General features: G+C 44.3%; 2 protein-coding genes and 1 long non-coding RNA gene across 5 annotated transcripts; all 3 read right to left on the reverse strand.

The window, feature by feature from the left end:
- Positions 1-1585: 1585 nt before the first annotated feature.
- LOC119047844 (NADH dehydrogenase [ubiquinone] 1 alpha subcomplex subunit 5-like) lies at positions 1586-3388 on the reverse strand. Its single transcript, XM_037143338.2, has 2 exons — positions 3379-3388; positions 1586-2423 (listed from the first exon to the last, which is right to left on the reverse strand). The coding sequence occupies exons 1-2, from the start codon at positions 3386-3388 to the stop codon at positions 1960-1962; spliced, it is 474 nt and encodes a 157-aa protein (XP_036999233.2). The 3' UTR covers positions 1586-1959.
- Positions 2332-25829, reverse strand: RNF135 (ring finger protein 135). 3 transcript variants are annotated; one of them, XM_053655694.1, is made up of 5 exons: positions 24467-25829; positions 12367-12510; positions 9594-9741; positions 4959-5036; positions 2332-3999 (listed from the first exon to the last, which is right to left on the reverse strand). In XM_053655694.1, exons 1-5 carry the CDS (start codon positions 24719-24721, stop codon positions 3470-3472), a joined length of 1155 nt encoding a protein of 384 aa, XP_053511669.1. In that variant the 5' UTR covers positions 24722-25829; the 3' UTR covers positions 2332-3469. The 3 variants fall into 3 exon arrangements, with proteins under 3 accessions (XP_053511669.1, XP_053511667.1, XP_053511673.1); XM_053655692.1 differs by lacking the exon at positions 24467-25829 and adding an exon at positions 15598-16096; XM_053655698.1 differs by lacking the exons at positions 12367-12510; positions 24467-25829 and adding an exon at positions 15598-16097.
- On the reverse strand, positions 17796-24454 carry LOC128625905 (uncharacterized). The gene is made up of 3 exons (XR_008389803.1): positions 23916-24454; positions 21700-21785; positions 17796-17854 (listed from the first exon to the last, which is right to left on the reverse strand). It is a non-coding gene; the product is annotated as an uncharacterized LOC128625905 (long non-coding RNA).
- Positions 25830-25874: the final 45 nt, after the last annotated feature.

A 25874-nucleotide genomic window follows, 5' to 3' on the forward strand; every position in this document is an offset into this window, starting at 1 on the left:
AGCGGGGTTGCACAGGAAAACTCGGTCAGACAGACTCAGGTGTGCGGATCCCAGGTGTGGGGTTGCAACAGGCAGACCCAGTGAGCAACCAACGTACCCAGAGAGGGTGCAGGGCGGCAGGTTGACTGTGGTCCTGCATTCGTGCCCAGACAGATCTGCAAGGGAGTGGGCGGTGAGACAGGACCGAGCAGGCCCCAGTGACGAGAGGCAGCAGAGGGGGCCGCCATTTCCTTGCTCTGACCCTGCCCCCACATACAGCATCACAACTCAGCGACCTGGGCGGCCCCGCCCTGGTGAACATCTAAGGCTCCGCTCCTCATAATTAACGGGCGCAAACAGACCAAAAATGGTTCAAGAAGATCTCAAAGCCCCAGAGCCCATAAATCTAAGCAATGAAGAAATAGCAAAACTTTCAGATGCATAGTTCAAAACACTGGTGATCAGGATGCTCACAGAACTGGTTTGATTTTAGTCACAAATTAGAGGAACATATGAAGGCTAAACTAATTGAAATGAAGGGAATTACACAGGAAACCAATAGTGATGGAAAGGAAACTGTGACTCAAATCAAGGGAGTGAACCAGAAGGAAGAAAATAATGGCCAAACAGGAAAATATGAAGAAACAAGAATTCAAAAAAATGAGAAGACACTTAGGAACCTCCAGGACATCTTTAAATGCTCCAACATCCGAATTATAGGGGTACCAGAAGGGGGAAAGGAACAGCCACCAGTGGAAAACTTATTCGAACAAATAATAAAGGAGAATTTCCCCAATCTGGCAAAGGAAATAAACTTCCAGGAAGTCCAGGAAGCTCAGAGAGTCCCAAAGAAATTGGACCCAAGAAGGAACACACCAAGGCACATCATCATTATATTAGCCAAGATTAAAGTGAAGGAGAGAATCCTAGAAGCAGCAAGAGATAAGGGGACTGTCACCTACAAAGGATTTCCCATCAGACTGTCAGCAGATTTCTCAAAAGAGACCCTACAGGCAAGAAGGGGCTGAAAAAAGGTATTCCAAGTCATGAAATCCAAAGACCTACAACCAAGATTACTCTATCCAGCAAAATTTTCATTTAGAATGGAAGGACAGATAAAGTGCTTCTCAGATAAGATCAAATTCAAGGAGTTCATCATCACCAAGCCCTTATTATATGAAATGTTAAAGGGACTTACCTAAGAAAAAGAAGATAAAAAATATGAGCAGTGAAAGGACAGCAAACTCACAATTATTAACAACCACACCTAAAACAAAAGCAAACTAAGAGGACAGCTAGATCAGGAGCAGAACCATAGAAATGAAGATCTCATGGAGGGTTAGCAATAGAGGAGAAGGGAGGAGAAGGTACAGAAAATAAGTAGCATAGATGGTAGGTAGAAAATAGATAGGGGGAGGGCAAGAATAGTATGGGAAATATAGAATCTAAAGAACTTGAGACACATGGTCATAAACTAAAGGGGGGGAATGGTGGGGGCGGAGGGGTGCAGGGTGGAGGGGAATGAAAGGGGGGAATAGAACAACTGTAATGGCATAATCAATAAAATAAAATAAAAAATTAAAAAACCCCAAAACCAAAAAACAAATAATAAACAAATTATTTATTAAACAACAAAAAAATTAAATGTGTTGAAGATACTACTAAAAATATTTCCCTTTTTGAATATGGCCTCTCCATTGCAACATATAGGAATTTTTCTAATTAACTCTCAAATCTTCCCAGAACCTCTATTTAAAAAAATACCATCTAGAAATAATTTAAATGAATGCTTTAACAAAACTAGTTCACAAGTGCCTATTACCATAATCATCAGTTTAAATAAGTCTCCTAAATATGTTCTGCATCAACTTTCTTGATTATAAGATGTCAATAATATGGAAACATTTTTGATATAATAGAACATTTAATTACATAGTTTCCCATCAACTATGTATGGGAACACAAGCCATTTGATGATGATTATATTGGCCACTGCCCTTGGCTGGCAGGGGGCTCTTCTGCTAAAGGCTCCCATGGCTCTCGCTGTATCAATTTTCCCGCCAGACTTAGTCCATTTTCAGCCTGAAGAACACCTCTTCTATTCAGCCCCCCTGAAGTTGGTCTTCTGGTTTTTTTAACATCTGGTTCCACTTTAACCATATCCAGCTTCTCCCTTGTAACCTGTTCTGTAGAATTCCTATATGCTGCATGTTTAGGGATTTGCTCCAGAATCCTTGTGTGCAACATTCTTAGCCTCTGGTGCAGACTCTGACACACAGCCAATTCCACACGGCCAGCAGTCTTCTTCAACAAGTCCGCCCTGGCAGCACCAATGGGCCGGGCCGCGCACCGGCATTCTCTCAGTGTCCTCTTGCCATCACTGCTGCTCCGCTTGTTCTTATCAATAAGCCCCAGCAGGGCAATAAGCCCTGAGCAGCCGAGTGCTTATCAACAACCACAGATGAAACCACAGCATCCTGACACAACCGACTTCATTCTTATACATCAAAACGACCTCCTTTCTAAAAACATTTTTTTTGTCTTTGCCATAAACAGGATTAAGACAACTTCACTTAAGTCTTAAACAAATGGATTTAAAATCATGTCAAACCAATACTCCCTAGAAATGGAAGCCCGGAGAGAAAGTGAATGTTGCCAAGAACCCCGGGAGCCTGGAAGCAGATCCGCCCCCAGTCGAGCCCCAGATGACACCGTGGCCCCAGCTCACACCCCAACTGCAGCTTGTCAGACTCTGAAGCAGAGGCCTCACCCAGGTTGTGCCCTGACTCCTGACTCACTGAGGCTGAGAGAGGAAATGTTTGCTGCTTCAAGTGGCTATATTTGTGCAAACATTATTACGCAGAGATCCATAACATGCCCCTTGTGTTTGGGGGTCCCTAAAACCACTCTCAGGTTCAGTGATTCACTGGAACTCAGCAAAGCTTTATACACTTGGTTACAGTTTATTACAGTGAAAAGTTACATATTAAAATCAGCAGTAAAAAAAAGAAAAGGCACATAGGTCAGGAGACAGCAAAATCCTCTCCCAGTGAAGTCAGAGGAACAGTGCTTAATTCTCCCAGCAACAGTGTGTGACAACGTGTGAGGAGCACTGTCAACCCGGGGAAACTGACCCAGGCCTTGGCATCCAGGGCTTGTAGCGGAGGGAGGCAGGCCTCGCCAACCCGGTGGCTCACCTTGGTCTCCAGCCTCTGGGGAGGTCAAGCTGGTGATACCTCCTGGCCCAAGGCCCCCAGGTAAACAAACACTCTTATCAGGCAGGATATTCCAAGGGATTAGAGATTGCCTCCCCGGCGGAGCCAGTCCAGGGCCCTTCCTTTCTGTAAGGTGCACAATGGAACATCCCAAACCTGCGGGCGTTAACCCTTTACTGCGCACCCCTTACCATCAGGAGTGGGACTCTTCTCAAGTTGCTCTCCTGCTTGAAGGCACAGAGAGAGGACGGGAAACCCCTGTGCTTACTTAACCTTTATGCCCTTACTGGCCTTATAGTCAGAGAATTTCCGGGATGTAAACCGTACAGCCAGAAGGCAGGGTGCAGGGGCGAGGAGGCAGACACTGGCCGCTCCCACAGAAGCTTCTCCTGATCAGCCACCGAATAGAAGGCCAGCTTCCCCTGGTCAAGGTCCAGATAGATGCCCACCACCTTAGGTTTTTCTGAGCCGAGGACAGTTTCCTTGACCATGTGCCACACAGAGAGCTGGCTCGTTCCCTTCCACTCGAGGCACGAGGAGTCCCTGGTCCTTCCCAGGGTCTGGTCTCGACTCATCTTCCAGGACGCCACGCCAACCGCCCAGTGACTGCAGTGCTGAGTGTCCACTTCCCAGTAGTGCTGCCCGGAAGAGAAGGCTTGGGAACAGAAGACCTGGCAGGTCGTGAACCTGTCACGACTCCAGGAGTAAGGCTGTGGGAAGTGAGACACCGTCACCTTCCGGCAATCCTTGGACACCTCCAGGCTGCAGGACAGGCTCCTCAGGTCGAAGGTTGGACTGATGGAGCCTGAAGACAACATAAGACCATGACCAGCCATCTCTGATTGTCCATGCTGAAAGGTCCTCAAACAGAAAAAATCAGCTTTGCATCTTTGGCTGTGACAGTTTTACTCATGCTGGCATTAATTGTCAACTTGCTACTCTCTGTCATTACCCCAATGTTGTCTACTAACAATACCCCTTTTCTCCTTAATCTCCATTTACCATTACCCTTCTTTCAGGAAGCCCTCTCTGAATGCCACCCAGCAAAAAGTGACCTCTTGCTTTTCTCAGCACCTCTAGTGTTTTACCTGTTTTCTAATATGTCATTTTCTACTTGAAGTACAGGGACTTATTGCTATGGCTGTTTACCTCTCTCTAGCTGTACATAAGCTTCCTGAGAAAGGATCTCCGCTTACTCATTTTTGTGTATTTTACACTGTTTCCTATTGAGTGAATAAATGCCAACACTTACGTAGCATCGCTACTCCAGGCACACCTTTAAACAGGTCCACTCATTTAACCCTCGTGACAACCCCACGAGGGAAGTAAGTACTATTATCTCCCTCTTCCAGATGACGGAGCCGAGGCTCTGGGAGGCTGTGCAGCTGGTCCAAGGTCACAGAGCTAGTGAGTGCAGCAGCTGGGAGACAAACCCAAGGGGTCTGGCCCCAGGATCCAAGCCCTCAGTGACTAGTCCAGACTGGGACAGGGGCTGGAGCTAATCGAGTTGGGGAATGAGCAGCTGCTGTGCCAGGTGACCCCAGCATGGATGCCCACAGGTTGCCTGGGCTCTGAGTGCTCACGGGTCTGGCTTAGACTGGCACTTGGGAGCCTTTAACCCCTCTGTCTTTGTAGTCAGCTCCCCGTGTGGAGGGACCTTGTCTGGGGCAGGCCGGCCCAGCAGCAGGGAGACGGACACCGCATGCTCTCGCAGCTCCTCCCGTGGCAGGCCCAGCCCAGGTTTTAAGCCGACCACACACTTACGCTGAACAAGCCAGGATGCAAGGCGGCCCCCTTCGGTCAGTGGGCGTGAGGAGGAGGACGGACCTTCCAGGATTTTACCTAGGGAATCAAAAACAATGGGGGGGGGGGGGTCTCATTTAAAAAAAAGGCAATGGGAAAACATACAATAAAGATTAAGTTGTTTTAAAAAGCTATTAAAAACAGGCAAGTAGAAGGTGTGTAAACGTCGTGACCAGGACACGCGGCCTGCTGTCCTCTGCAGCGGCCTGTTTTGGTGTCCGGAGGGGTCCAGGCAGCGCGCCGGCTCAGGCGCCACCAGCCTGTGCTCTCACTGCGCACGTCCCCGCTCCTTGCGCACTGAGCTCTACACTCACTGCTGGCCGCTTGGGCATCGCCGTGTTCTGAGCACCAAGCCCAGCGCCAGGTACACAGGAAGTGTTTGATGTATGTTTATCAGATAAATTAACTAATACCCTTCCAGGGGATCACAGTACCCCGACATCCGGAATACCCACGAACCCCATGTCAGCGCTTTAAACTGTTACAAAAACCAGGAAACATGAGTTGGTGTGAGAGTCATCTCAACTCACTGACACCTTCTACTTCTCTCCCAACGTACTAGAGTTTAACTGCTAACTTAAAGCTACCATATGCTTCCAGTGCCCGGGTACTAGGGAGGAGAAAGTAAAGGAAATGTTGGCGTGTGCACTGTGAAGGTGAACTCTTCCCCCATTTGTAGTGTGAAGTAAGGGCAGCTCTAAGTGAACCTAAGAGTCAGACTGTGAAGAGACAGAAGACCCCCTCTCAGGTGTGGGCTGCGAGGTGACGGGAGCAGGAGAGCTAGCCTTCAGGAAGCCATGATTGAAATGCAGGTGGACACCACTGTGCTTATATTGAGCTGATAGGATTTTTACTTACTATTAATCATAGTGTTAAAAAAATGTTTTTACCTAAGTCACCATCCCCCCCCCCAACTAATAGGGGAAAATAAGCAACATTTTACTGATTCTTGAAGATACTTTGAAAAAAAAAGTGATAGAGGCCCTGGCTGGTGTGGCTTAGGGGATTGAGAACCGACCTGCAAACCAAAGAGTCAGGGGTTCAGTTCCCAGTCAGGGCACACGCCTGAGTTGCAGGTCAGGTCCCCAGTAGGGGGTACACCAGAAGCAACCACACATTGATGTTTCCCTCTCTCCCTCCCTTCCTATCTCTAAAAATAAAGAAATAAAATCTTTTAAAAAATGATAGATGCTGTACATGCATAAATGTTGAGTAACTATTAAATAAAACACTGGTAACCATTAAAGACTTGTAGTTTTATGACATATTAATTTCTCAGGATATAACCTTAATTGTTTACCCACTGGTTATGATAGGTTTTGTAGAAGAAAAACAACTGATGCTTCAGCAAGCAGTTGATTTTACAGAAATGATTATTATATACATTTAGTGAGAAATTTCTGTATACTAGTATCTAAAAAAATCTCATTTTTCTATTAAAGAAGAGCCCTTTTCTTTTTTAAAAAGTAGCCAGGACCCCTGGGGAATATAAAATGACCCTCTACCAGGCACGGGGGTCGGCAGCACTGCTCTGTTTAAGGCGACTGGTGCTGCACAGAACACTATTTCCACGGCAGCTCCCGGTGCGCTTTCACCAGGGCGGAGGAGACCATGTGATGAGTCTGTCAAATTGCTTGGCAGCTGTTAGAGCAGGGACTCGGAGAACAACTAATCTATTGTTTTAAAAACAATCTGGTGAAAATATCAGGGAATGATGTTTCAGGAACTAGGAATATATCCAGATTCTTTGTTTTAAAAATATTCTGGACTGGCCCAAATAATCAAAACAACACAATCACAAAGAAAGAAGTACACTGTACTTGCTAAGGCATACTAACATCTTGTAAGTTGAATTTTAAAAAAATACTGAAGTATACCTGATTCCTCAAAAAATTAAAAAACAGAACTGCCATATATATGATCCAGCCATTCCACTTCTGGGCACATATTCAAAAGAACGGGAGGCAAGATCTCAAAGAGGCACCTGCACACCCATGTTCATAGCGGCCTTTTTCACAACAGCCGAGAGGCAGAAGCCGCCCACTGCCCACTGCTGGCTAAATGGATAAACAAAGGGTCGCGTGTGCGAACAGCGAATGTCAGCCTGAAGAAAGAAGGAAACTCTGACACACGCTACAACGCGGATGACCCTTGATAACATTATGCTAAGTGAAACAAGCCAGTCACAAGAAGACAGTAACTGCATGATTCCACCCATATCTGGTATGTAGAGCAATCGAATTCATAGAAGCTGGAAGTGGAACGGTGGTTGCTAGGGGCTGGGTGGGGGGGTGGGCAGTTACTGTGTAAACAATATAGTTTCAGTTTTGCAAATTGGAAAGACCTGGAGCTTGGTCACACAGCAGTACGGAGGTACTTAACTCTACCGAACTGTACACTTAAAAACAGGTAAGGTGCTGGATTTTATGTTATGTGCGTCCTACCACAGTTGAAACTTTAAAAAAAATTAAATGCATTCTTCGATAATGTAGAAATTGATAATTTTTCCAAGAAACCATGTTTCTCCTGTTAAACAAGATGCAACTTTCAGTCAGGCCAACATTATTAAATATAAAAGCAGGATAAAAGGGGTGTCTTTGAAGTGGAACTATGTAAACATCATTTAAAAGTCACTGGGACACATTCCAGGACACACTTCACGTGGGTCACAGGCTGGAGTGTAAAATGTGAAACCAAAGATTTAAATGTAATATATAAAGAAGGATAACAGACACACACAGGAAAATTTCCTTCTAAAATTGGGGTGGTAAAGTTTTCTAATAAAAATGTAAAATCTAAAACCCATAGGAGAAAAGATTGGTAAAATGTATTACTCAAAAAACAGAGAAGTGTCTACATGGTAGTCTGAAGTCCATGCCAAGCAGAATGAAGAGGTAAATGACAGACGGAGGAACCAGGTTGGCAATTCATTTCACAGAAAAAAAGGTTAATAAACCTGCAAATTTACAAAAAGTTTCCTAAAAGTCCATTTTTTAAAGATACAATACAAGATATAAACACAATTTGTGAAGCAGTGCACATTAAAAGAATGGAACACTCAAATATGACTTTTCTTAACCCATCAGATTGGCAAAAAAAGAACAATCACAAAGGCTTGACCATCCATGCAGTTGGCAGCCTCTGAGGACACACATTTCTCCTGTGAGGGCAGAGATACGACCCGACAGAGGGCAATTTGACAACAGATATCAAAATTACAAGTGAATCCACCCTATGATTCCGCAGCCCTTACTGGCACCATGTCTGCACCCATATAAAATGATGTATGTATAGTTTTTAACATTGACATCGTTTGCAATTGTAAGCAATCAGCAGCAATCATGCAGCCATCAGTAGAGGACTGTGTAAACCAGCGTTGGCATGTGCATGAGCTGGAATGGCGTGCAGCTATAGAAAAGAGAAAATGCTTACGGTGCCAATTCACATATGTATTTAGGTGTATTGAATAAAGAAGAAAAGCAAAAGGCAGAACGGTATATGCAGTATGCTACCTGTTATGTAAAAAAAGATTCAGAGAGCTAAGAATATAAATTCAGACTTGCTTGTCTTTGCACAAATAAATTCTGAATGGACATTCAAGAAACTAATAAATATAGTTAACTGAGAAGGGGGGGTAGCTGGAACTGGGCAAGAGTGGGAAAGACTTTTGTTGTGTGTCCTTTTCTATTGTTTTGATTCTTCAATTAAAAATTAATTTAAAAAAATTTAAGTTCAAATCTATATGTTGAATTTTAAAATTAATTAAAAATTCATATGAATAAAAAAAATCACGAAGGAACCCAAAGTCAGGAGCACACAGTTGCCAAGAGGGCACTTATTTCTCAGATCATTTTTGTAACAATTAAACTGTAAACTGTGCTTACTTGGTTTCCCAAAGAAAATTTTTCCAAGGGATCATGTTTCTCCACTTAAATAAGGAATGACTTTTTAAGCAGAGCAAGATCATTTAAATTTTTTAAAAAACCTTTAAGAGATATGTCTCTAAAGTGTATAAAGCTGGTGGTGGCCTGAGCAGGGGACAGAGCCGAGGGAGACCAGAGCTGATGTCCACGGGACGGGTATTCGTTGCTTTTCTCTAACGACCAGGGGAACAACAGAGGATCTATAGTCCGAACAAAAAGATTCTTGTCTATACTGTTACTGTTTAGTATTAACAAACTCTCCAGAGATTACATTTTAACAGAATCAATCAAGAACTACTTACAAAGTTGCATGTTTGTCAATACCTTTACTAGTTAAAAATAAAAAGCATCCTATTTCTGAATCTCCTCTAATAAGTAATACAGATGAGTGGTAAGCGAGCCAACTCTGGTCCAGATTCTGGATTTATTTATACGTCTTAGAAAACGAGTTTCTATCGCTTCAAAGGCCTGTGTTACATTACACCTCCAGTCACTCCCCAAAACATAGCCAGCCACAAAACACCTCAGCCCCTTCCTTCCTTATTTACAACACCACAGTGACAATGCCACCGGGTTCTGGGAGCACGTCCCCCCAAAAACAAAGCCATGGAACACTCTACGACTCCCCCCAACCTGTGTGTTTAATCCTCCCCTCCAAACAAAATCAACTCACCCTGCCTTTGTTCTTCAAGGCGCTGTTTACCCAGGAAGTTTTCCTGTAGTTTTCCCCGGATATCTTCTAGGTCATGCAGAATGTCTCTCATTTTTTTCTCAGATGCGTTGGAAGCCACTAGCTTTGGAGAAGCCAAGGAATGGTCTGCCTGTCGACGAAACGTTTTTTTAGAAAATGATGAAAGTCTCCTCGGGAATACATCAAATAGTATATTCCAGTTCAGCAACCATTGTTTACTTTTCCACTCGTATCCTAACAAGTTTTTAAAAACATAACTAGGCCCTGACTGGTGCGGCTCAGGGGGCTGGGCATCATCCTGCAGACTGAAAGGTCACTGGTTCGATTCCCAGTCAGGGCACATGCCTGGGTCGCAGGCTTGGTTCCCAGCTGGGGCACATACAGGAAGCAACTGGTCAATGTTTTTCTTCTTCTTTTTCATTCTCCCTTCCCTTCTCTCTAAAACTAACTAAATAACTAAATAAATAAATTTGAACAAAAAATCAGGCCCTCAGATTATATGCCTTGAAAACAATCTGGAATAATACACAGTGCAGCAAAAATATTAAAGAGCAATGGGGTTATGGATGATTTTCCCTTATTTTCCTTCAACTGCTATGTATTTTCTAGTACATTGTATAGTAAATATTAATTTCTCAAGTAGTGCTGAAAAAAGTTAAAAGTTTTTAGGTCCGTATAATAGTGGCTTTACAAAATAAATAATACAGATAGGCAAGCCACTGAGGCGAGCTCCACCGGCTAGACTAACCTCCAGACCGCTGTCATTGTATCATACAGCTTCCCCAGAGCCAGCACAAGCCTGCTGTCTGCACAGGCCCCGCTCTCTGGGGCCTCCAGCACACGCTCACCGATTTTCTTTAACCTCGGGTCCTCTTAGTTCCCAACACAGCCTCCCATCTGCTCCTTCCCACCTGCAGCCCTGGAGTATCCTGCCCAACTTTCCATAAACCATTTCCCCTTTCTTCCACCAATTGTAATAGTAACAGGCACCAGTTACTGACTAACTCCCACTGCTCTTCTGATATGCAGAACAACCTTCCAAGGTAGGTTTATGGTCCCCATTTTGCAAAAGAAGCTAAAGTTCATGAAGTGGAACTAAAAATTGCAATAGTTAATGTTATTGTTCCGTATTTCACATTGCTAAAGCACTTTCTTATACAAAATTCCTTTTAATCCCCACATCAGACTAATTGGCCCCATTATTTCCGTTTTACAGATAGGAACCTGAGGCTCAGAAATGACTTGCCCAAGGTCATAACCCCACTGAGTGGCAAGGCCAGGTCTGAAAGTCAGACTCTCGGACTGACCTTCCGCCCCACACACTGCATCCCACACTGGCCTGCGTTCAGTGGGAAGTGTCTAGCGCTGTGCTAGGCCTGGGGCTACAAGGGTGAACAAAAGAACAAAAACCGTCAAGGTTTCTACCCTCATGAAGCTTCCAGTCCAGCGCAGGAGAAGAGGCAGGACAGGCGCTAATGAATTGTGGCACTGGTGATTACCAAGTCGCCGCTGTGACAGCTGCGATACATGAAAGGTACATGAAATCATGAGAGCCCCTAACAGGGGGGATGGACTTGTTCAAGGAAATCAGTGAAGGGTTCTCCAAGACAGTGGTGATCTACTCGGGCCCTGAGGGATGAGCAGGCATTACCAGGTGAGAGGGCGAAAGAAGAACACTCCATGGAGTGCGCTCTGTAGTGGGAAAATGTGTGACAACACCCTGGAGGGAGTGGCGTGTTCCCACGTGGCTGGAATTTGAAGAGCCAGGAAGAGCTGAGTGAAATGAGACCGGAGATGCGTTGATTCTGTGAGGGGGGGACGGGTTCTTAATCCTACACAGACAGATGTCACTGGAGCCTGTTAAGCAGATAAGCTACAGGATCAGATTTGTGTTTAAGAAGGTCACTCTGATGACCTTGAGGACAGCAAGCTAGAGGGGAGAGTGGGGCAATTAGGAGGCTGCTTGTAGCAATCCAGGTGAGAATGGTCATAAGCTTGGATTAGAGAAGTGTCAAAGGAGAGGTGTTTCAGCAGGTGAGGGAGCAGGGGACATGATTCCCAGATTTCTGGCTCGTGCAGGGAAACTAGCAGTGCCAGGAAGGTGGGGGGTGCCAGAGAAGGAACGTTTTGGGGCATGTTAAAGTGATGTGCCTTTGAGATGCCAAGGGGAAAACACGAGAAGGAAGACCCCAGCCTAGAGCTCAGAGCTGTGCCCAGGACGGAGCTCTGTCTGTGCTAATTAAAGCCATGGTGTGGGGAGGAGAAAGGGACCCACAGTTCAGCCTTGAGGAATCCCAGCATTTCACTGCTAAGCAGGGGAGAGCGAGCCTGCAAAACGGACAGAAAAGGGACAGCCAGGGAGAAACAGGGGAAGGCTGGAAGACGCGTCTCGCAGAGGCTGAGGGAAAGGAAAGCTTCAAGAATGAAGGTGGGGTCCACCTGTGCCCAAGGCTGCCACAGGTCAGTGATGATGAGGACTAGCTTGACTGCAGGGTTTGCATAGAGGCCACAGGAGATCTTAGAGCTGGTTAGGTGGAGTGATGAGGAGGGAACCCGGGCCACTGGAAGCTTTCCTAGCTCACCTCAAGCATTCCAAACTTCCAGCCAACCCACTGGGCAGTAGAGACAATGGTAAAAGACTGAGACTTAGTGCGTCCTTCCGGTGCGAACATACTCATGTTGCTCCAGTTGGAAGCTGTCCCTAGCCCTGCCCACACCCCCCACAGACAACCTTTCCTCTCCCAGCTGAGCCTACCGTGCCCAGGATGTTCAGTTTATTGTCTGGTCCAGATTCTGGGAGCTGTGTCTGACTCTGAAGGCTCCTGACAATGTCTACAAGCTGTTCCGTCAGCTTTGCCAGCTCCTGACCTACTTCTGTGTTGCTCCTCGGTGCCGCCACCTTTAAAAGAGCAAAGCAGAACACAAAGCTGGACCCAGGAATCAGCTCTAGACAGAGGGTAAAGGCTGGATAACGGAGCAAGCAAGAAAGTGACAGAAATATTCAAGGGACAAGGAGGTAGGCTCCCCAAACCTTTTGCATGCCCATTTCCCTTAGTGACCATCTGGTGGCCATAACAGGAAACCAGAGTCCATCTGTCAGGACCAAGGTGGGGGGATAGAAGTGTGAAGTGAAGCCTAGGGGTCGCTATGAACAGGGAAAGTCAGAGAAAAAATGGGGATGAGCCTGGAGATTCGGCAGGGCAGGTGGCAGCTGACACAGCGAGTGGTGCAGTGGAAAGCATGTGGCTCAGGGTTAAGCTCCTCTCTTGCCTCTGCCTCATCCCGTCCTCCCACTCCTTTCAAAAGAGAAAGTGACCATCCCTCCTTCCTCCATAGGGAAAGGGAGCTACCTAACTGTTCACAGTGAAAGGATCTTGGAGACTCTAAAACGACGGTAACACTCTTTGCTCTGCAATCTCCAGGTTTTTCTCCTAAACATCCAAGCAGCTGGAACTCTGGAGTGGACCCCTTAGCCAGGCACCTGAGCAAATTAAAAACTTTTAAAAACAGCTGCATTGCTTTTTCTGTCCATAAGAGAAAAGCACACTTATCATGGCAAATGAAGAAAACGCAGAAAATGAAAAAGAAGAAAAGTCCTACCCTCCAAAGACCATCATTTGAATGTAGAAGCCAATGCAAAGTATATTCAATCACCATAAACTACATCAACAAAGAGTTTTAAGAACTGGAGGGATAATACTGTATACATGATTTAAAGTAGAGAACAGGCTTTATTCATAATTGCAAAAAAAATTGAAGCAACTGATATGTCCATCAAAAGGTGAATGAAGAAAATATTATTCAGCATAAAAAAAAAAAGAGCTACGCCACAACACTTAATTTTGGTTTGCGAAAGAAGCCATTGTGGAAAGGCTAGATACTGTATGATACCAGCTATATGGCATTCTGGAAAAGGCAAAACTAGAGAGAGTAAAAAGATCAGTAGTTGCCAGAGTTAGGGGTGGGGGTGCAAATAGGAGGAGCACAGGGGGTTTTCAGGGCAGTAAAACTGTATGACTACTCAATTTGTAGATACGTGACCTCAAACACTTGTCAAAAGCCATAGAACTTTTGGCTTTTGACACCATGAAGAGTGAACCCTAATGTAAACTATGGATTTTAGTTAATAACAATGTATTAATATTGGCTCATCAATTGTAACAAATGTAACACAATACTGCAAGGTGTTAATAATAAGGGAAACTGTGAGAGGTATACAAGGACTTCTATACTATCTGCTCAATTTTCTGTAAATCTAGAACTGCCCTAAAAAATAAAGTCTATTAACTCATTAAAAAAAAAGACATAACCTGGCTATACAACATAACCTCAGCTCTGTTTAAAAGGACTTCAGAGAGCCCTGGCTGGGTGGCTTAGTTGGTTGGAGCACCATCCCATGCACCAAAAGGTTGCAGGTTTGATCCCGTCAGGGCACATGGCTAGGGTGTGGGTTCCTGCCTTGGTCAGAGCGCATACGAGAGGCACCTGATGGATGTTTCTCCCTTCCTCTCTCTCTCAAATCAATAAACACATCCTTTGGTGAAGACTAAAACAAACAAACAAACAAACAAAAAAGTACTCCAGAGAACAAAAGGATGGTGTAGGCAGCGCCAAACTCTCAACGCCCCTACCCCTGACCGGGCCCCACAGAAACATTGGAAAACAAGCAGAAACTGCCAGAATCAACTTTGTCAAAACTCTGGAAAACACTGAATCAAAAAAAGAGCAACCTGGCTGTAGAAGAGCTTGCAGTGTTTTCCCTTGCCCTTCCCCTCTCCCTCCCTGACTCAGTGACAGCATTTGATTCCCAGCCATGGTCCTGGTTCTGGAAGGAGCAGAACAGACCTTATTCGCAAACGGTCATGTATGTCTGTTCTAAGCTGGCTGGGAGCTGCCGGAAGGAATGGCGCAGGATGTTCTTTGCTTTGCCTGACTCAGGGCTCAGGCCAGAAAGGCAGGCGGTGGGCATGGCTCACAAACACAGCAAGCTGAACGGAACTTGCAGATGTCTGGGGAGAAAGATTATGGTTGAAACCCGTAAGTCCCAGGAGCAAAACCTGGGGAAAATCGACCCCTCCTACTTTGTTGGTGGGAATATAAAATGGTATACCTTCTGTGGATTACAGTTTGGCTATTCCTCAATAAGTTAAAAGAGAATTACACTATAACCCAGCAAATACACTCCGAGGTGTTTACCCAAAAGAAATGAAAATAGGGACTGGGATGCTTGTTTGCCCGTGTTCACTGCCACATCACTCACAATAACAAAAGATGCAAACAATCCAAATGTCCATGGATGCATGAGTGGATTTTTAAGAAATGTGGTACACACATCTATACAAAGGAACATTATTCGGCCACAGAGAGGAACGAAGTTTGGGCACGGGGTATGACGAGAAGGAAACTTGAAACCTTGGTAAGTGAAAGAAGCTAGACAAAGGTACAGATGTTGTATGATTCCACTTATACGAAGTATCTAGAGGAGGCAAATTCATGGAGGCAGAAAGTAGATTAGAAGTTACCCGAGGCTGGAGGCAGGGGAGAATGAAAGTTACTGACTGCGTAGTGGGCAGAGCTGTTTGTAGCGATGAAAACGTTCTAGAAACAGTGGTGGTGATTACACAACATTGTCAACATAACTCAAGCCACTAGATCATACACTTAAAAATGGCTAACACGGCAGATTTTGTTATATATATTTTACCACGATAGAAAATTCTTAGACAGACAATGGAAAGACTGGAAAGAAGTGTAACTGTGCCAAGGAGTGGAGCAAAGAGGTTGACAGAATTTCAGATTTGAATTTTTTCCCCTGCTTCTTTATACGTTTCTGAAGTTTCCAAAAGGGCAGGTTCTACTTTTAGATGGAGAAAAGTAATTTGAAAGTAGAAAGGATGTGGGAGAAAGAGCCATCAAGGGGGAGGGGCAGGTGCAGGCCACGAAGACGGGCGGTCGACGGAGCAAGAGCCGGGAGTCGCCACCCTACCGACTGCAGCGCGGCGCGGCCCGGGGGCTGGGGGGCGGGGCCGGGGGCGGGGCTCGGCGTCCCGCCGGTGGCGCCCTCCCCTTCGCCCACCGCCTGGAGGTACTTGCTCGCCAGGTCTTGCAGCAGCGTGTTCTTGCGCAGCTGCAGCGGCTGCGCGCTGCCCTCCCGGCAGGTCGGACACGACCAGGAGGGCCCTGCGCCCCACAAGCGCTTCAAGCAAGCTCGGCAGAAGCTGTGACCGCAGGGCAACGTGACGGGCCAGGCGAGCAGCCCGTGGCAGATGATGCAGCCCAAGTCATCCTCGGCCAGCCACACGGGAACGGTCAGGCCGCTGTCCAGGCCCGCCATAGTGACCAGGCCGCCGCCCGGAAGCAGAGCCACAGCGGGGACCGCCCGCCCGCCGCTACGTCTCCTCCGGCTCCTCCCTAGTTCTTCCTCTGCCCTCCTCTCGCTGCCTCTTACTGTAGCTGTCTCCGTTTCTTTCCTTTCTCCCGTCCTGCAGAAAGCAGACTCACAAGACCCGCCGCCCTGTGCACAGCGCCCTCTGTGCAGAGGTGGCGCCACTGCAGCCCCCTGCGCCGGGAAATCAGCTCACCCCAAACCGCCAGGAACCCGCCGGGGGCCCCAGAGACTTCCTCTAGCTTGTTGTTCCCTCATTAAAATGCAACCGCGACAACACTTAGGAGAAGAAAAGGGACTCCATTTCAGATTCTTTTAAAAGAATGCGTCCACTAGGTGTCATCCAGCCCCTGAACAAGCAGTAAGTGATTAAAGAACATCCAGAGCACCGTGCTGGGAAGCTCTTTAAAAATACCACTCTTTGGGTTGCGCTCCCAAAGGGTTTGGGAAGGAGGCCGGCCACGGGTAGTTTAAGAAACCTCCCCCAGATGAGTCAAACATTAGAAGTCGAGTGACCCTAGATTTAAAATCGCGATTACAATGCAGGCTTGTCCGGCTGTCTCCTTACTGCACTCTGCTGGCACGTTACCTAAACGCCTTACAACCAGAAAACCGCTGGAGCTGGAAGAGCATCAGATCCTCTCCAAAGACCCCAAGAGGCGAAGGAGCTTCCAGGCCCACACGACAATACCTGGCAGGGACCAGAGCCCATTTCGCTCTCATCTGTTGAAATGAATGAACAATGTCTTATATTTTACCCTTATCTTAAATAGTCTCAAAGTAGGTACCAGATAATACAAATTTGTGGCTATTTCCAATACTGGAAATGACAGGTAGTAGTCAATAAAACTTACCTATTAGCTCTGCTCATTGAAGTTTCCAAATCCTGCCCTTTTAGGCACCTGGTTGGATTGGCACTTCTCTGACCCACTTGAAACACGCAGAAATAATACTTGTGAACTTCCCATCAGCGTAAAAGAGTATTATAGTATCTCTGCCAGCTGCCCTAAGGAGACGAAGCCATCATCTGGTGGCCAGGGTCTTACTGAGGCGAAGGTGAGCAACCCCCCTGCCAACCCACACTAGGACAAGTGGTAAAGGAGAGAAATAAACTTGAGATGTGTTAAATTAACTGAGATTTAGTGGGTGTGGCAGCATAACCTAGCCTATCCTGACCCCTAAGCAACTCGGGGGTTAGGAACACTGACCCCTGGGCATACAGAAAATCCACCTATAACTTTCAACTTTCCCCAAGCTTAGTTGTCCCTCAGTATCCATGGAGGGGAGGAAGATTGGTTCCAGGACCCCCGTGGATACAAAAATCCACAGACACTCAGGCCTCCTATGTAACATGGCCTAGATCACTGTGCACAGTCGGCCCTCTGCATCCGCAGACTCCCAGGAAGGAAAACGATGCAGGTGGATCCCCGAAGTTCAAACTCACACTGCTCAGGGGTCAGCTGTATGGCCTGGGTTTAATTCCAGGGTCTCCTCATTTGGAGTAAACTCTCGGCTTCTTTGCACCGCTCTTTTCTGAAAAAACGGGCGCGATACCAAACACATGGTCAAATCTTCTGTCTTAAAAATAAAATTTCCTCTGTTACAGGCCTCCCTCCAGCTGCCTCTCCTCTTCTCCATCACATACCTGTGCTTTCTTCAGAGAGTGGATTGCTAATCTTCCAACTCGTTTCTTGGACACCTCCTAAAAGCTTTAGGCAGAAACATGCAGGAAGGGTAGGAGTAGTCATTCCTTGCCGTAAAAATCATGAATGAGCTTTTCATTTACATCAGAAGTTGTATCATTCTTTCATCTTTATGAACTTGTATTTCCATTGCGCTTTCTCCACAGCACTGTATTCTAAGGTAATATATACATGGAAACCTTTTATCACATTCTAATCATTTTTATCACCTTGCAATAATTCTCAGAAGCAAAAATATGTAAACATTGAAATTTTAAATCTGTTTTACTTATGACAAAAGAGCTCTTGTTAAATTTTTCTTTCAGATCAGATTACCACTACAATTATTATTAGGTATCAATCAAAACAGAAACACATTGTAAATTTATATAAATAATTGTTAAACAAAAAGTAAAAATATTATTAGAATTATAGCTCTATGAGATGGATGGGCTGGTTCTTTTTCAAATGCATTTATCTGTGGATAAACAATAGTTTTTGTTCCCCAGTTTGAGATGTAATTGACATATAACATTGACATATAACCTTATGGTATATATCATGATGATTGGATATTGTATATATTGCAAAATGATTATCACAAAAAGGTTAGCAAAAACCTCCATCGCCTCATATAACTACCTTTGGGGAGGGGATGGGGGTAGTGTGAGGACATTGAAGCTACTCCTCATGCACTGGCTGGTGTGGCTCAGTGGATTGATTGCCAGCCTATGAATCCAAAAATCACTGGTTCAGTTCCCAGTCAGAGCACATTCCTGGGTTGTGGGCGAGACCCCCAGGTGAGGGCATGCAGGAGGCAACTAAACTGTTTTTCTCGCACATCCATGTTTCTCTCCCTCTTCTTCTCCCTTCTGGGGCTACAGATTTAACTTATTTACTTTATGCAAAAATTTGCCACATAACATGATTGGCAAGGCCAGTTCTCACAGTCAAACCAGTCTGTCAAATCAGACTCATTTTCTGTCAGAGTCTGACATCATTGTTAAATTCAAGTAAATTTTTTAACAAAGATTTTATTTATTCTCAGAGAGAGAGGGGAAGGAGAAAAAGAGGGAGAGAAACATCAATCAGTTGTCTCAGACCTGCAACCGAGGCATGTGCACTGACTGGGAATTGAACCTGCAGCCTTTGCTTTGGGGGCTGATGTCCAACCCACTGAGCCTCACCATCCAGGCTCAAGTAGGTGTGTTAATACACATCCCTGTGGCACTGGGTTCTAATGCTGTTAGGCGACAGTGGACGAGGTCCTTGAGTTTGTGCACTGAATGAAATAAGATGTAATTTCCTTAACATCTATCTACCCGTGTTTGCTTTGCTTTGCTCTCACTGGATTCTCTCAGAGATGAAGCATATTTTGTTGGGGGAAGGAAGAGTTGTTAAATATACATCATCCTTACTTCTACTCTGCTTTATAATATATGAATTCAAAACATCCAAACGTAAGCCAAAACAGCCGATTTTTAATGCCAAGCGTTGTCACCAATAAAAATCTGCAGAAATTAAAGGAATGTGATAAACCTTGATCTCGATGGCTTCGTTAAAGAAGGATTCGCTGGGATCTGATGATTGGGTGTGGCCCAGTTGGTTGGGCATGGCCCTGCAAGGCCAAAGGTTGCCAGTTCAATTCCCAATCAGGGTACATACCTAGGTTGTGGGTTTGGTCCCCAGTTGGAGCCCATATGAGAGGCAAACCATTGATATGTCTCTCTCACACTGATGTTTCTCGCCCTCTCTTCCCCCCTCCCTCTTTTTAAAAGCAAATAAATTTTTAAAAAATTTAAAAAGAAGGCTTCATTGACACTGTTAAGAGAATGAAAGGTTTGGGGGAAAATATTTGCACATCCCATGTCAATATTTGCACGTCCTAGGTCTGTCAAAGGATTGGTATCCAGTGTGTATAAAAACTCTCAAAACACAACAATAAGAAAGCATACCCTCCAATGAAAAACATGAGCAATGACACAAACCGTCACTTCTCCAAAGAAGGTATAAGGTTGGCAAATAAGCACATGGAAAGATATTCAACATCAGAGCCCCTAGGGAAATGCAAATGAAAACCATGGAGATAGCATGGTACACCCATTCGAACTGTTAAAGTTAAAAATACTGACAAGGCCAAGTGCTGGTGAAGATGGAAAGTAACTGAACTTTCATACATTGCTAGTGGACATGTGAAATGGTACAGCCTCTCTTAAAAACAGTTTGGCCATTTGTTATAAAGCTAAACATATATCTACCATGTGACCCAGCAATTCTAACCCTGGATATTGTCACATGTGTCAATAATTCCTTCCTTTTCATTGCTGAATACTACTCCATTGGGTAAATGAACTATGGTATATCCATACAATGGATTACTGCACAGCAAAAGAAATGAAAGCATTACTGATACATGCAATGACTTGGATGAATAGCAATCACATACAGAGTGAAAGAAGCTGGTCTCAGAAGATTACATATTGAATGATTTCCATCATATGACCTCCTCAACAATATAAGTCTGTACTGATAAAAAGAGGTGAGTGGTTGCCAGGGGGCAGGGGGTAGCTGTGTCTATAAAGAATGCAAGGGAGGTTTTGAAGTGATATAACTGGTCTTTGTTTCTATTGTTGTGGTCATTACATGAATCCACACATGTGTTGAATACTAAACTTTATATAACTGCAAAGAGTCCATTTCTACTATTTAATGTAAAAACTAAAATTGTTTAAAGTCTTAATTTTTACTAGTATCTCAGTTTGTGTCTTTCTTTGGCATTGCAATACTTTTTAAGCCTTAGAGCAAGGCACTCTACAACCAGATTTGGGATGAGTGAGAAGTGTTCCTTTCTTTTCTAAATAGGAGAAGGATGTGTAGGAAGGACAGGTGGGAAAGAAGAGCTGGTGTGCAGCCTCGGGCACAGGTCCACAATTGCACATCACTGTGCTGTTCTGGCTTTGCTGCAACGGCCTCCCGACTGGTCTGTGTTCTGCCTGTGCTTGACATCGCTGCACCTCCTCTCTCAAGTTCAAATCTCATTATGCGACTTTCCTGCTTAACGTCGTCAGTCCAAACGCCTGTAAATGGTGTATAAAGCCCTGCCCCATCTACTGCCAGTCTCTCCAATTGTGCTCTCTCTTTCACTCTCTCTTTTGTGTTTGGCTAATCGTTTCTCATTGTTATTGATCCTAAAAAAATCCACTTATGGCTTTGCTCATTTTCTGTGTTATTTGTCTGTTCTCTCTTTCATTGCTTCTGTTTTACTATTTCTTTCCTTTTATTTATATTGAATTTATTTTTCTCTCTTTTCTCAACCTTCTTAAAGTGAAATCTGAAGTCAAATGCTATCCCATAGAAATATAGAAGGTGGGGCAAAAGTAGGTTTATAGTTATTCATATAAAAATAATATAATTAATAAATTATAATACAAGAATAAATTTTGTCTTGTGTATCCATAACTGTAAACCTACTTTTGCCCCACCCTGTAATGTGCATCATACACGAAATTAAAAATTTTCAGTACCCATATCTCAAAAAGTAAAAAGAAACAAATAGTTAATTTATATTATAAATATATTGTATTCAACCAACATACCCAAATATTGTCAAATTTTTTAAAGACTTTATTTATTTCTTTTTAGAGAGGGGAAGGGAAGGAGAAAGAATGGAAGAGAAACATCAATGTGTGGTTGCCTCTCACATGCTCCCTACTGGGGACCTAGCCTGTAACCCAGGCATGTGCCCTGACTGGGAATCGAACAAGCGACTCTTTGATTTGCAGGCTGGCACTCAATCCACTGAGCCACACAAGCCAGGGTACAAATATTGTCATTTCTACATGTAGTCAATATAAAACATTTTAATGAGGTATTTACATTAAAGTTCTGCTGAGTCTTTGAAATCCGGTGCATGTTTTACCCTTACAACACACCTCAATTTGGATACTAAATTTTCATTGGAAATAGTTGATCTGCAATTAGATTTCATAAAGCTTATAGTTGAACAAGTAGGTTCACATACCCAAGTTGTTCCAAATATGGTAAAAGTTTTCCTATAATTGTCTTGGCTGGTGTGGCTCAGTGGATTGAGTATGAATCCAAGTTTTCCTATAATTGAGTCAATTGTCAAAAATTAATCTTTTAAACACAATTGCATTAACAAAACTTTATCATCTTTTGGGAAAAATGGATTTAACATTGCAGCAAAAGCTTATTGGTTTGAAACTGTGCCTGTTCGAGTTGAATAAATTCACTAACTCTAGTGTGAGCTCAGTCTTATTTCAAAGGTACAGTACCTAAAGTTAAAAGCAACATTTTTAAACAAGATTTTGTTTATTTTTAGAGAGAGGGGAGGAAGGAAGACAGAGAGAGAGAGAAACATCACTATTGGGAGAGACAGGTTGCCTCTCACAAGCCCCCAGCCAGGGACCCAGCCCACAACCCAGGCCTGTGCACTGACTGGGAATCTGAACCTGCGATCTTTTGGTTCACAGGCTGGTGCTCAGTCCACTGAGCCACACCAGCCAGGGCTAAAAGCAACTTTAACATCAATAAGCATTGTTCACATTTTTTTTGCAGTTTTTGTGGCCAACTTATATATTATTATTGAGTATAGTAATTAAACTTTCCTGCATATAAATTCATGTTAGAAAGATATATACAATTATTATTCATTTGTGTTATTAAGTGTTTTTGTTTCAATTACCTTTTTTTTTGGAGAGTACTTTTATTAAAGGTGGGGACAGTGAAACAAGGAAGGGCTTAGCACAGAAGAAGCTACAGGGGAGAGCCCAGGAGGGCCTGCTTTGGCTCAATGCAAAGTCAGAGGCAAGGGGGCCTTGGAGACAGGGTCAGGCTTAGCCCAAGACGAGCTGCCATAGCCCATTGCTCCCCTGGTTGTAAGTCTCCCGGGGTCCCTTAGAGTTTAGGAGATGCAAACCTGAGAGGGAAGAAGAGCGTAGGTGTGTTCCCAAGAGGGAGAACAAGCCTCAACATAAATGCTTCTAAAAGTTTAGCTAAGTCACGAATTAATGTTTCCTTTCCTTGGGGCTTCAAAATCAACTCATTCATACCCAGGGCAATATCAGAAAACACATAATCACATTGTCTTGTGTTTTTGGTTATTGAATATTTTGGAAGCATTCCTATAGTTTGAAGAAAATCTTGAGTTGAAATTAACAGTACAATAAATAATTGTAACTTGTCAAACTCAGCTGAAATCATCCGCGAAGAACATGAGATCACTAAACCGTTTTCTGTCTTTTTCAACAGCTTCATAAACGGGCAGGCCCCTGTGAAAAGCCCAAAAATGAGAACCTGCCCCAGGCCACTCCTTGCTTGCTGGTGGCAACTTTTCTCTAGTTTCTTCCTGCTTAGTTAGGTCTTTTCCAGGCCTTCAGTTAATTGTTTTGCTGTAGCCTGTACAGAGTTTCTGTTATCTGAAATGGTCGTTCCGAAGTAGCTACTCCACCATTATTGGAAGCAGACCCCCTCCAGTCTCATCTGTTCTTACTCTTCTCCCCAACGACCTGGACTCTGGCCATATCCAATTATTTAAAGTTTCCAGAACAGCCCTGGCTGGAGTGGGTCAATGGATTGAGTGCCTGCTTTACGCATCAAAAGGTTTGATTCCCAGTCTAGGGCACATGCCAGGATTATGGGTCAGGTCCCCAGTGGGGGACTCACAAGAGAAAAACCACACATTGATGCTTCTCTCCTCTTTCTCCCTCCCTGACTCTCTGTAAAAATAAATAAAATTAAGTTTCCAGAACAGGCTATGTTCTCTGTTGTCTATGGGCCTTTGTACACACTTCTTTCTTTTTCTTCCCCTACCCCAACCCAAGTATCTTCTACTCATTTTTTAGGGTTCAGCATAGATGTACGTTTTCTGGAGGCTTTATGAGACAGGCCTGACTCGAGTAACAGAAACTTCCTCGTACTAACAAGTCGAAGGGAGAAGAGGATTCAATGTAAAAGGAATCCTCTGGGCACCCGAAGGCAGAAATCCAGCCAGGCCTCCGCCAGGCACTGCATTTCACTGGGACTTCATCTCCATCCCTCGTCTCTGTTCTCTGCCCCTCGGAGCAGCTCCTGAGAGTCCCAGTTTCTCTCCAGTAGCTTTACTTCTCTTTCTTGAGGGCAGAGCTATGCCTTTATTTTCTCATCCTAAGAATTTAGTAGAATACAGCCAACAGAGCTCAGAGGAGTTTATAAAAAAAGGCAGACAAGTAAACTGACCTTTAATGCACCTTGGAAGTGTTGAAACATTTCCAAGATGTGTTAGGAGCCAGAGGAGGAAGCAGCCACTTCTCCATCTGAGCAGTCGGGAAGACTCAGAAATGACACCAGATGGCATTGCTTGTCCTCTGGGAGATTCAAGGAAAACACCACGAAAAGCAAAGAATCTCGTTAAAAAAACCTCCCGACCCTCTAGGTCTCTACCGAGATGAAGCGAGAACACCCAACGTCTTCCTACACAGCACTTGAAGAGAAAAAGAATCCTAAGCAGAGACCTTGAAGATCGATTTCTGTAACAGTTCAGCCAGATTTCTTCCAGTTCTCTTTCCCACCTTGGAGTCTTCACACATTTTCTTGCCTCAGTCTAGAATGTTTTCCTCTAAACCTTTCATCCTAAACCTTTTGACTCGCCTCTAAACAGCTTTAAGCTTTTGACTTCAACGTCACTTTCTGGAGAAGAAGGAGGTCCCCTCCTCCCCACAGTTAGGGTGAACCCTAGTGCCACAGGCTTCCCCTACTGCAGCCCGAGCTTCCCCTTTCTGAACACTCACCTCATTGTCCTGCCCTCCTGGGAAAGGTCTGCCTCCCCGCAGTCTGTAACCGGTGACAGCAGGGGCCACGTCATCGGGTTCCTGCCTCCTCCCAGGGCTTGGCACAGAGCCTGGCACCTTGGAGGTGCTCAGAAATACTCGTTGCTTCCATTGAACTTCAATAGTTACTACAGCTTCCTCGTTTAAAAGAAAAACAGCCAGGCACAGAGATGGGGAAGTGAGTTTTCCAGCAGGCTCGAGTTTGTGGCCGGACATGTGGGTTGAAGAGCTGTCTGCCCCGGGGTGCTGGGGAGCTGTGTCTTCTTGGCTGCCTTCTCTCCTTCCAGAATGATCAATGTGAACATTGGCTTTTTGTATTATCTAGACTTTTATTTCTTCTAAATTGTGCACAAAGATGGAACTCTCCCAGGTACATTTTTGATTCATGTAGGGGGAACACTGATTTTTAGTAGTGAAAAGGGGATGTGTGTGGTTTTTTTTTAAGATTTTATTTTTAGAGAGAGGGGGAGGGAGAAAGAGAGGGAGAGAAACATCAGTGTGTGGTTGCCTGTCACATACCCCCTACTGGGGGCCTGGCCCACAACCCAGGCATGAGCCCTGCCAGGAATCGAACCGGTGACCTTTTGGTTTGCAAGCCAGTGCTCAATCCACTGAGCCACACCAGCCAGGGCAGAAAAATAAATGTTTAAAAAATAAAAAAAAATCCACCCCCCCCAAGTTTTAAATTTGAACACTTAAATCTGTAGGAAGTTTGCATGAATAGGACAAGAGAGACCCATTTATACTTTCTCTAGATCAACAATTTCCAACTGATGTGCCAAAAGAAATTTAAAAACATGCAATGCTGTCTAAGCTGAATGTAGTGTGTTGTGGTCCCGAAGAGACCAAGGACAGCATCTTTCCTTCCGCAGGCCTTGCCTTTGCATGTTATACAAAGATGCTAGGTTACATTGATCAAATAAATAGATTTTATGTTATTAAAAAGTTTGGAAGCCAAAAAAAATACAATAAACCCCCCAAACCTGTACCACCTGACTACTGAGTCAGGGACACTGACCTCTTTCCCTTAGATGGTCAAATAAAAAATGACAACGGCTAATACAACAATAGCCATCTGGGCTGAATGAATCAAAATTATACGTATTTTTTTGTCAGATTGGCAAAAAAATACATTTTTGGTGTACCACAGAATTTTATGTGCACGGAGATGAACAAGTTTGAAAGTCACTGCTGTACATTCATCAGCTGCTCCTATTTTGCACAGAAACTGTCTCTTTCTCCCCCTGTATATATATGTGTGTTATATATATATATATATATATATATATATATATATTCCAGCTTCCATATGTGCTATATATATAGTGCATGCCTGTATATACTTTCTATATGTGTATGCTCTATACAT

The sequence above is a fragment of the Artibeus jamaicensis genome, unplaced genomic scaffold (assembly GCF_021234435.1).
Source record: "Artibeus jamaicensis isolate MK-2021 breed Jamaican fruit bat unplaced genomic scaffold, CSHL_Jam_final contig_1998, whole genome shotgun sequence".
Classification (NCBI taxonomy): domain Eukaryota; kingdom Metazoa; phylum Chordata; class Mammalia; order Chiroptera; family Phyllostomidae; genus Artibeus; species Artibeus jamaicensis.

Coding starts and splice junctions, on each gene's coding strand:
- RNF135 (XM_053655692.1), bottom strand. CDS start 15,945: ATGGCGGGCCTGGACAGCGGCCTGACCGTTCCCGTGTGGCTGGCCGAG. Junction 12,511..15,597: donor GCCGCGCCGCGCTGCAGTCG/GTAGGGTGGCGA, acceptor GCTCTTTTAAAG/GTGGCGGCACCGAGGAGCAA. Junction 4,000..4,958: donor TGCATCCTGGCTTGTTCAGC/GTAAGTGTGTGG, acceptor TGTTGTCTTCAG/GCTCCATCAGTCCAACCTTC.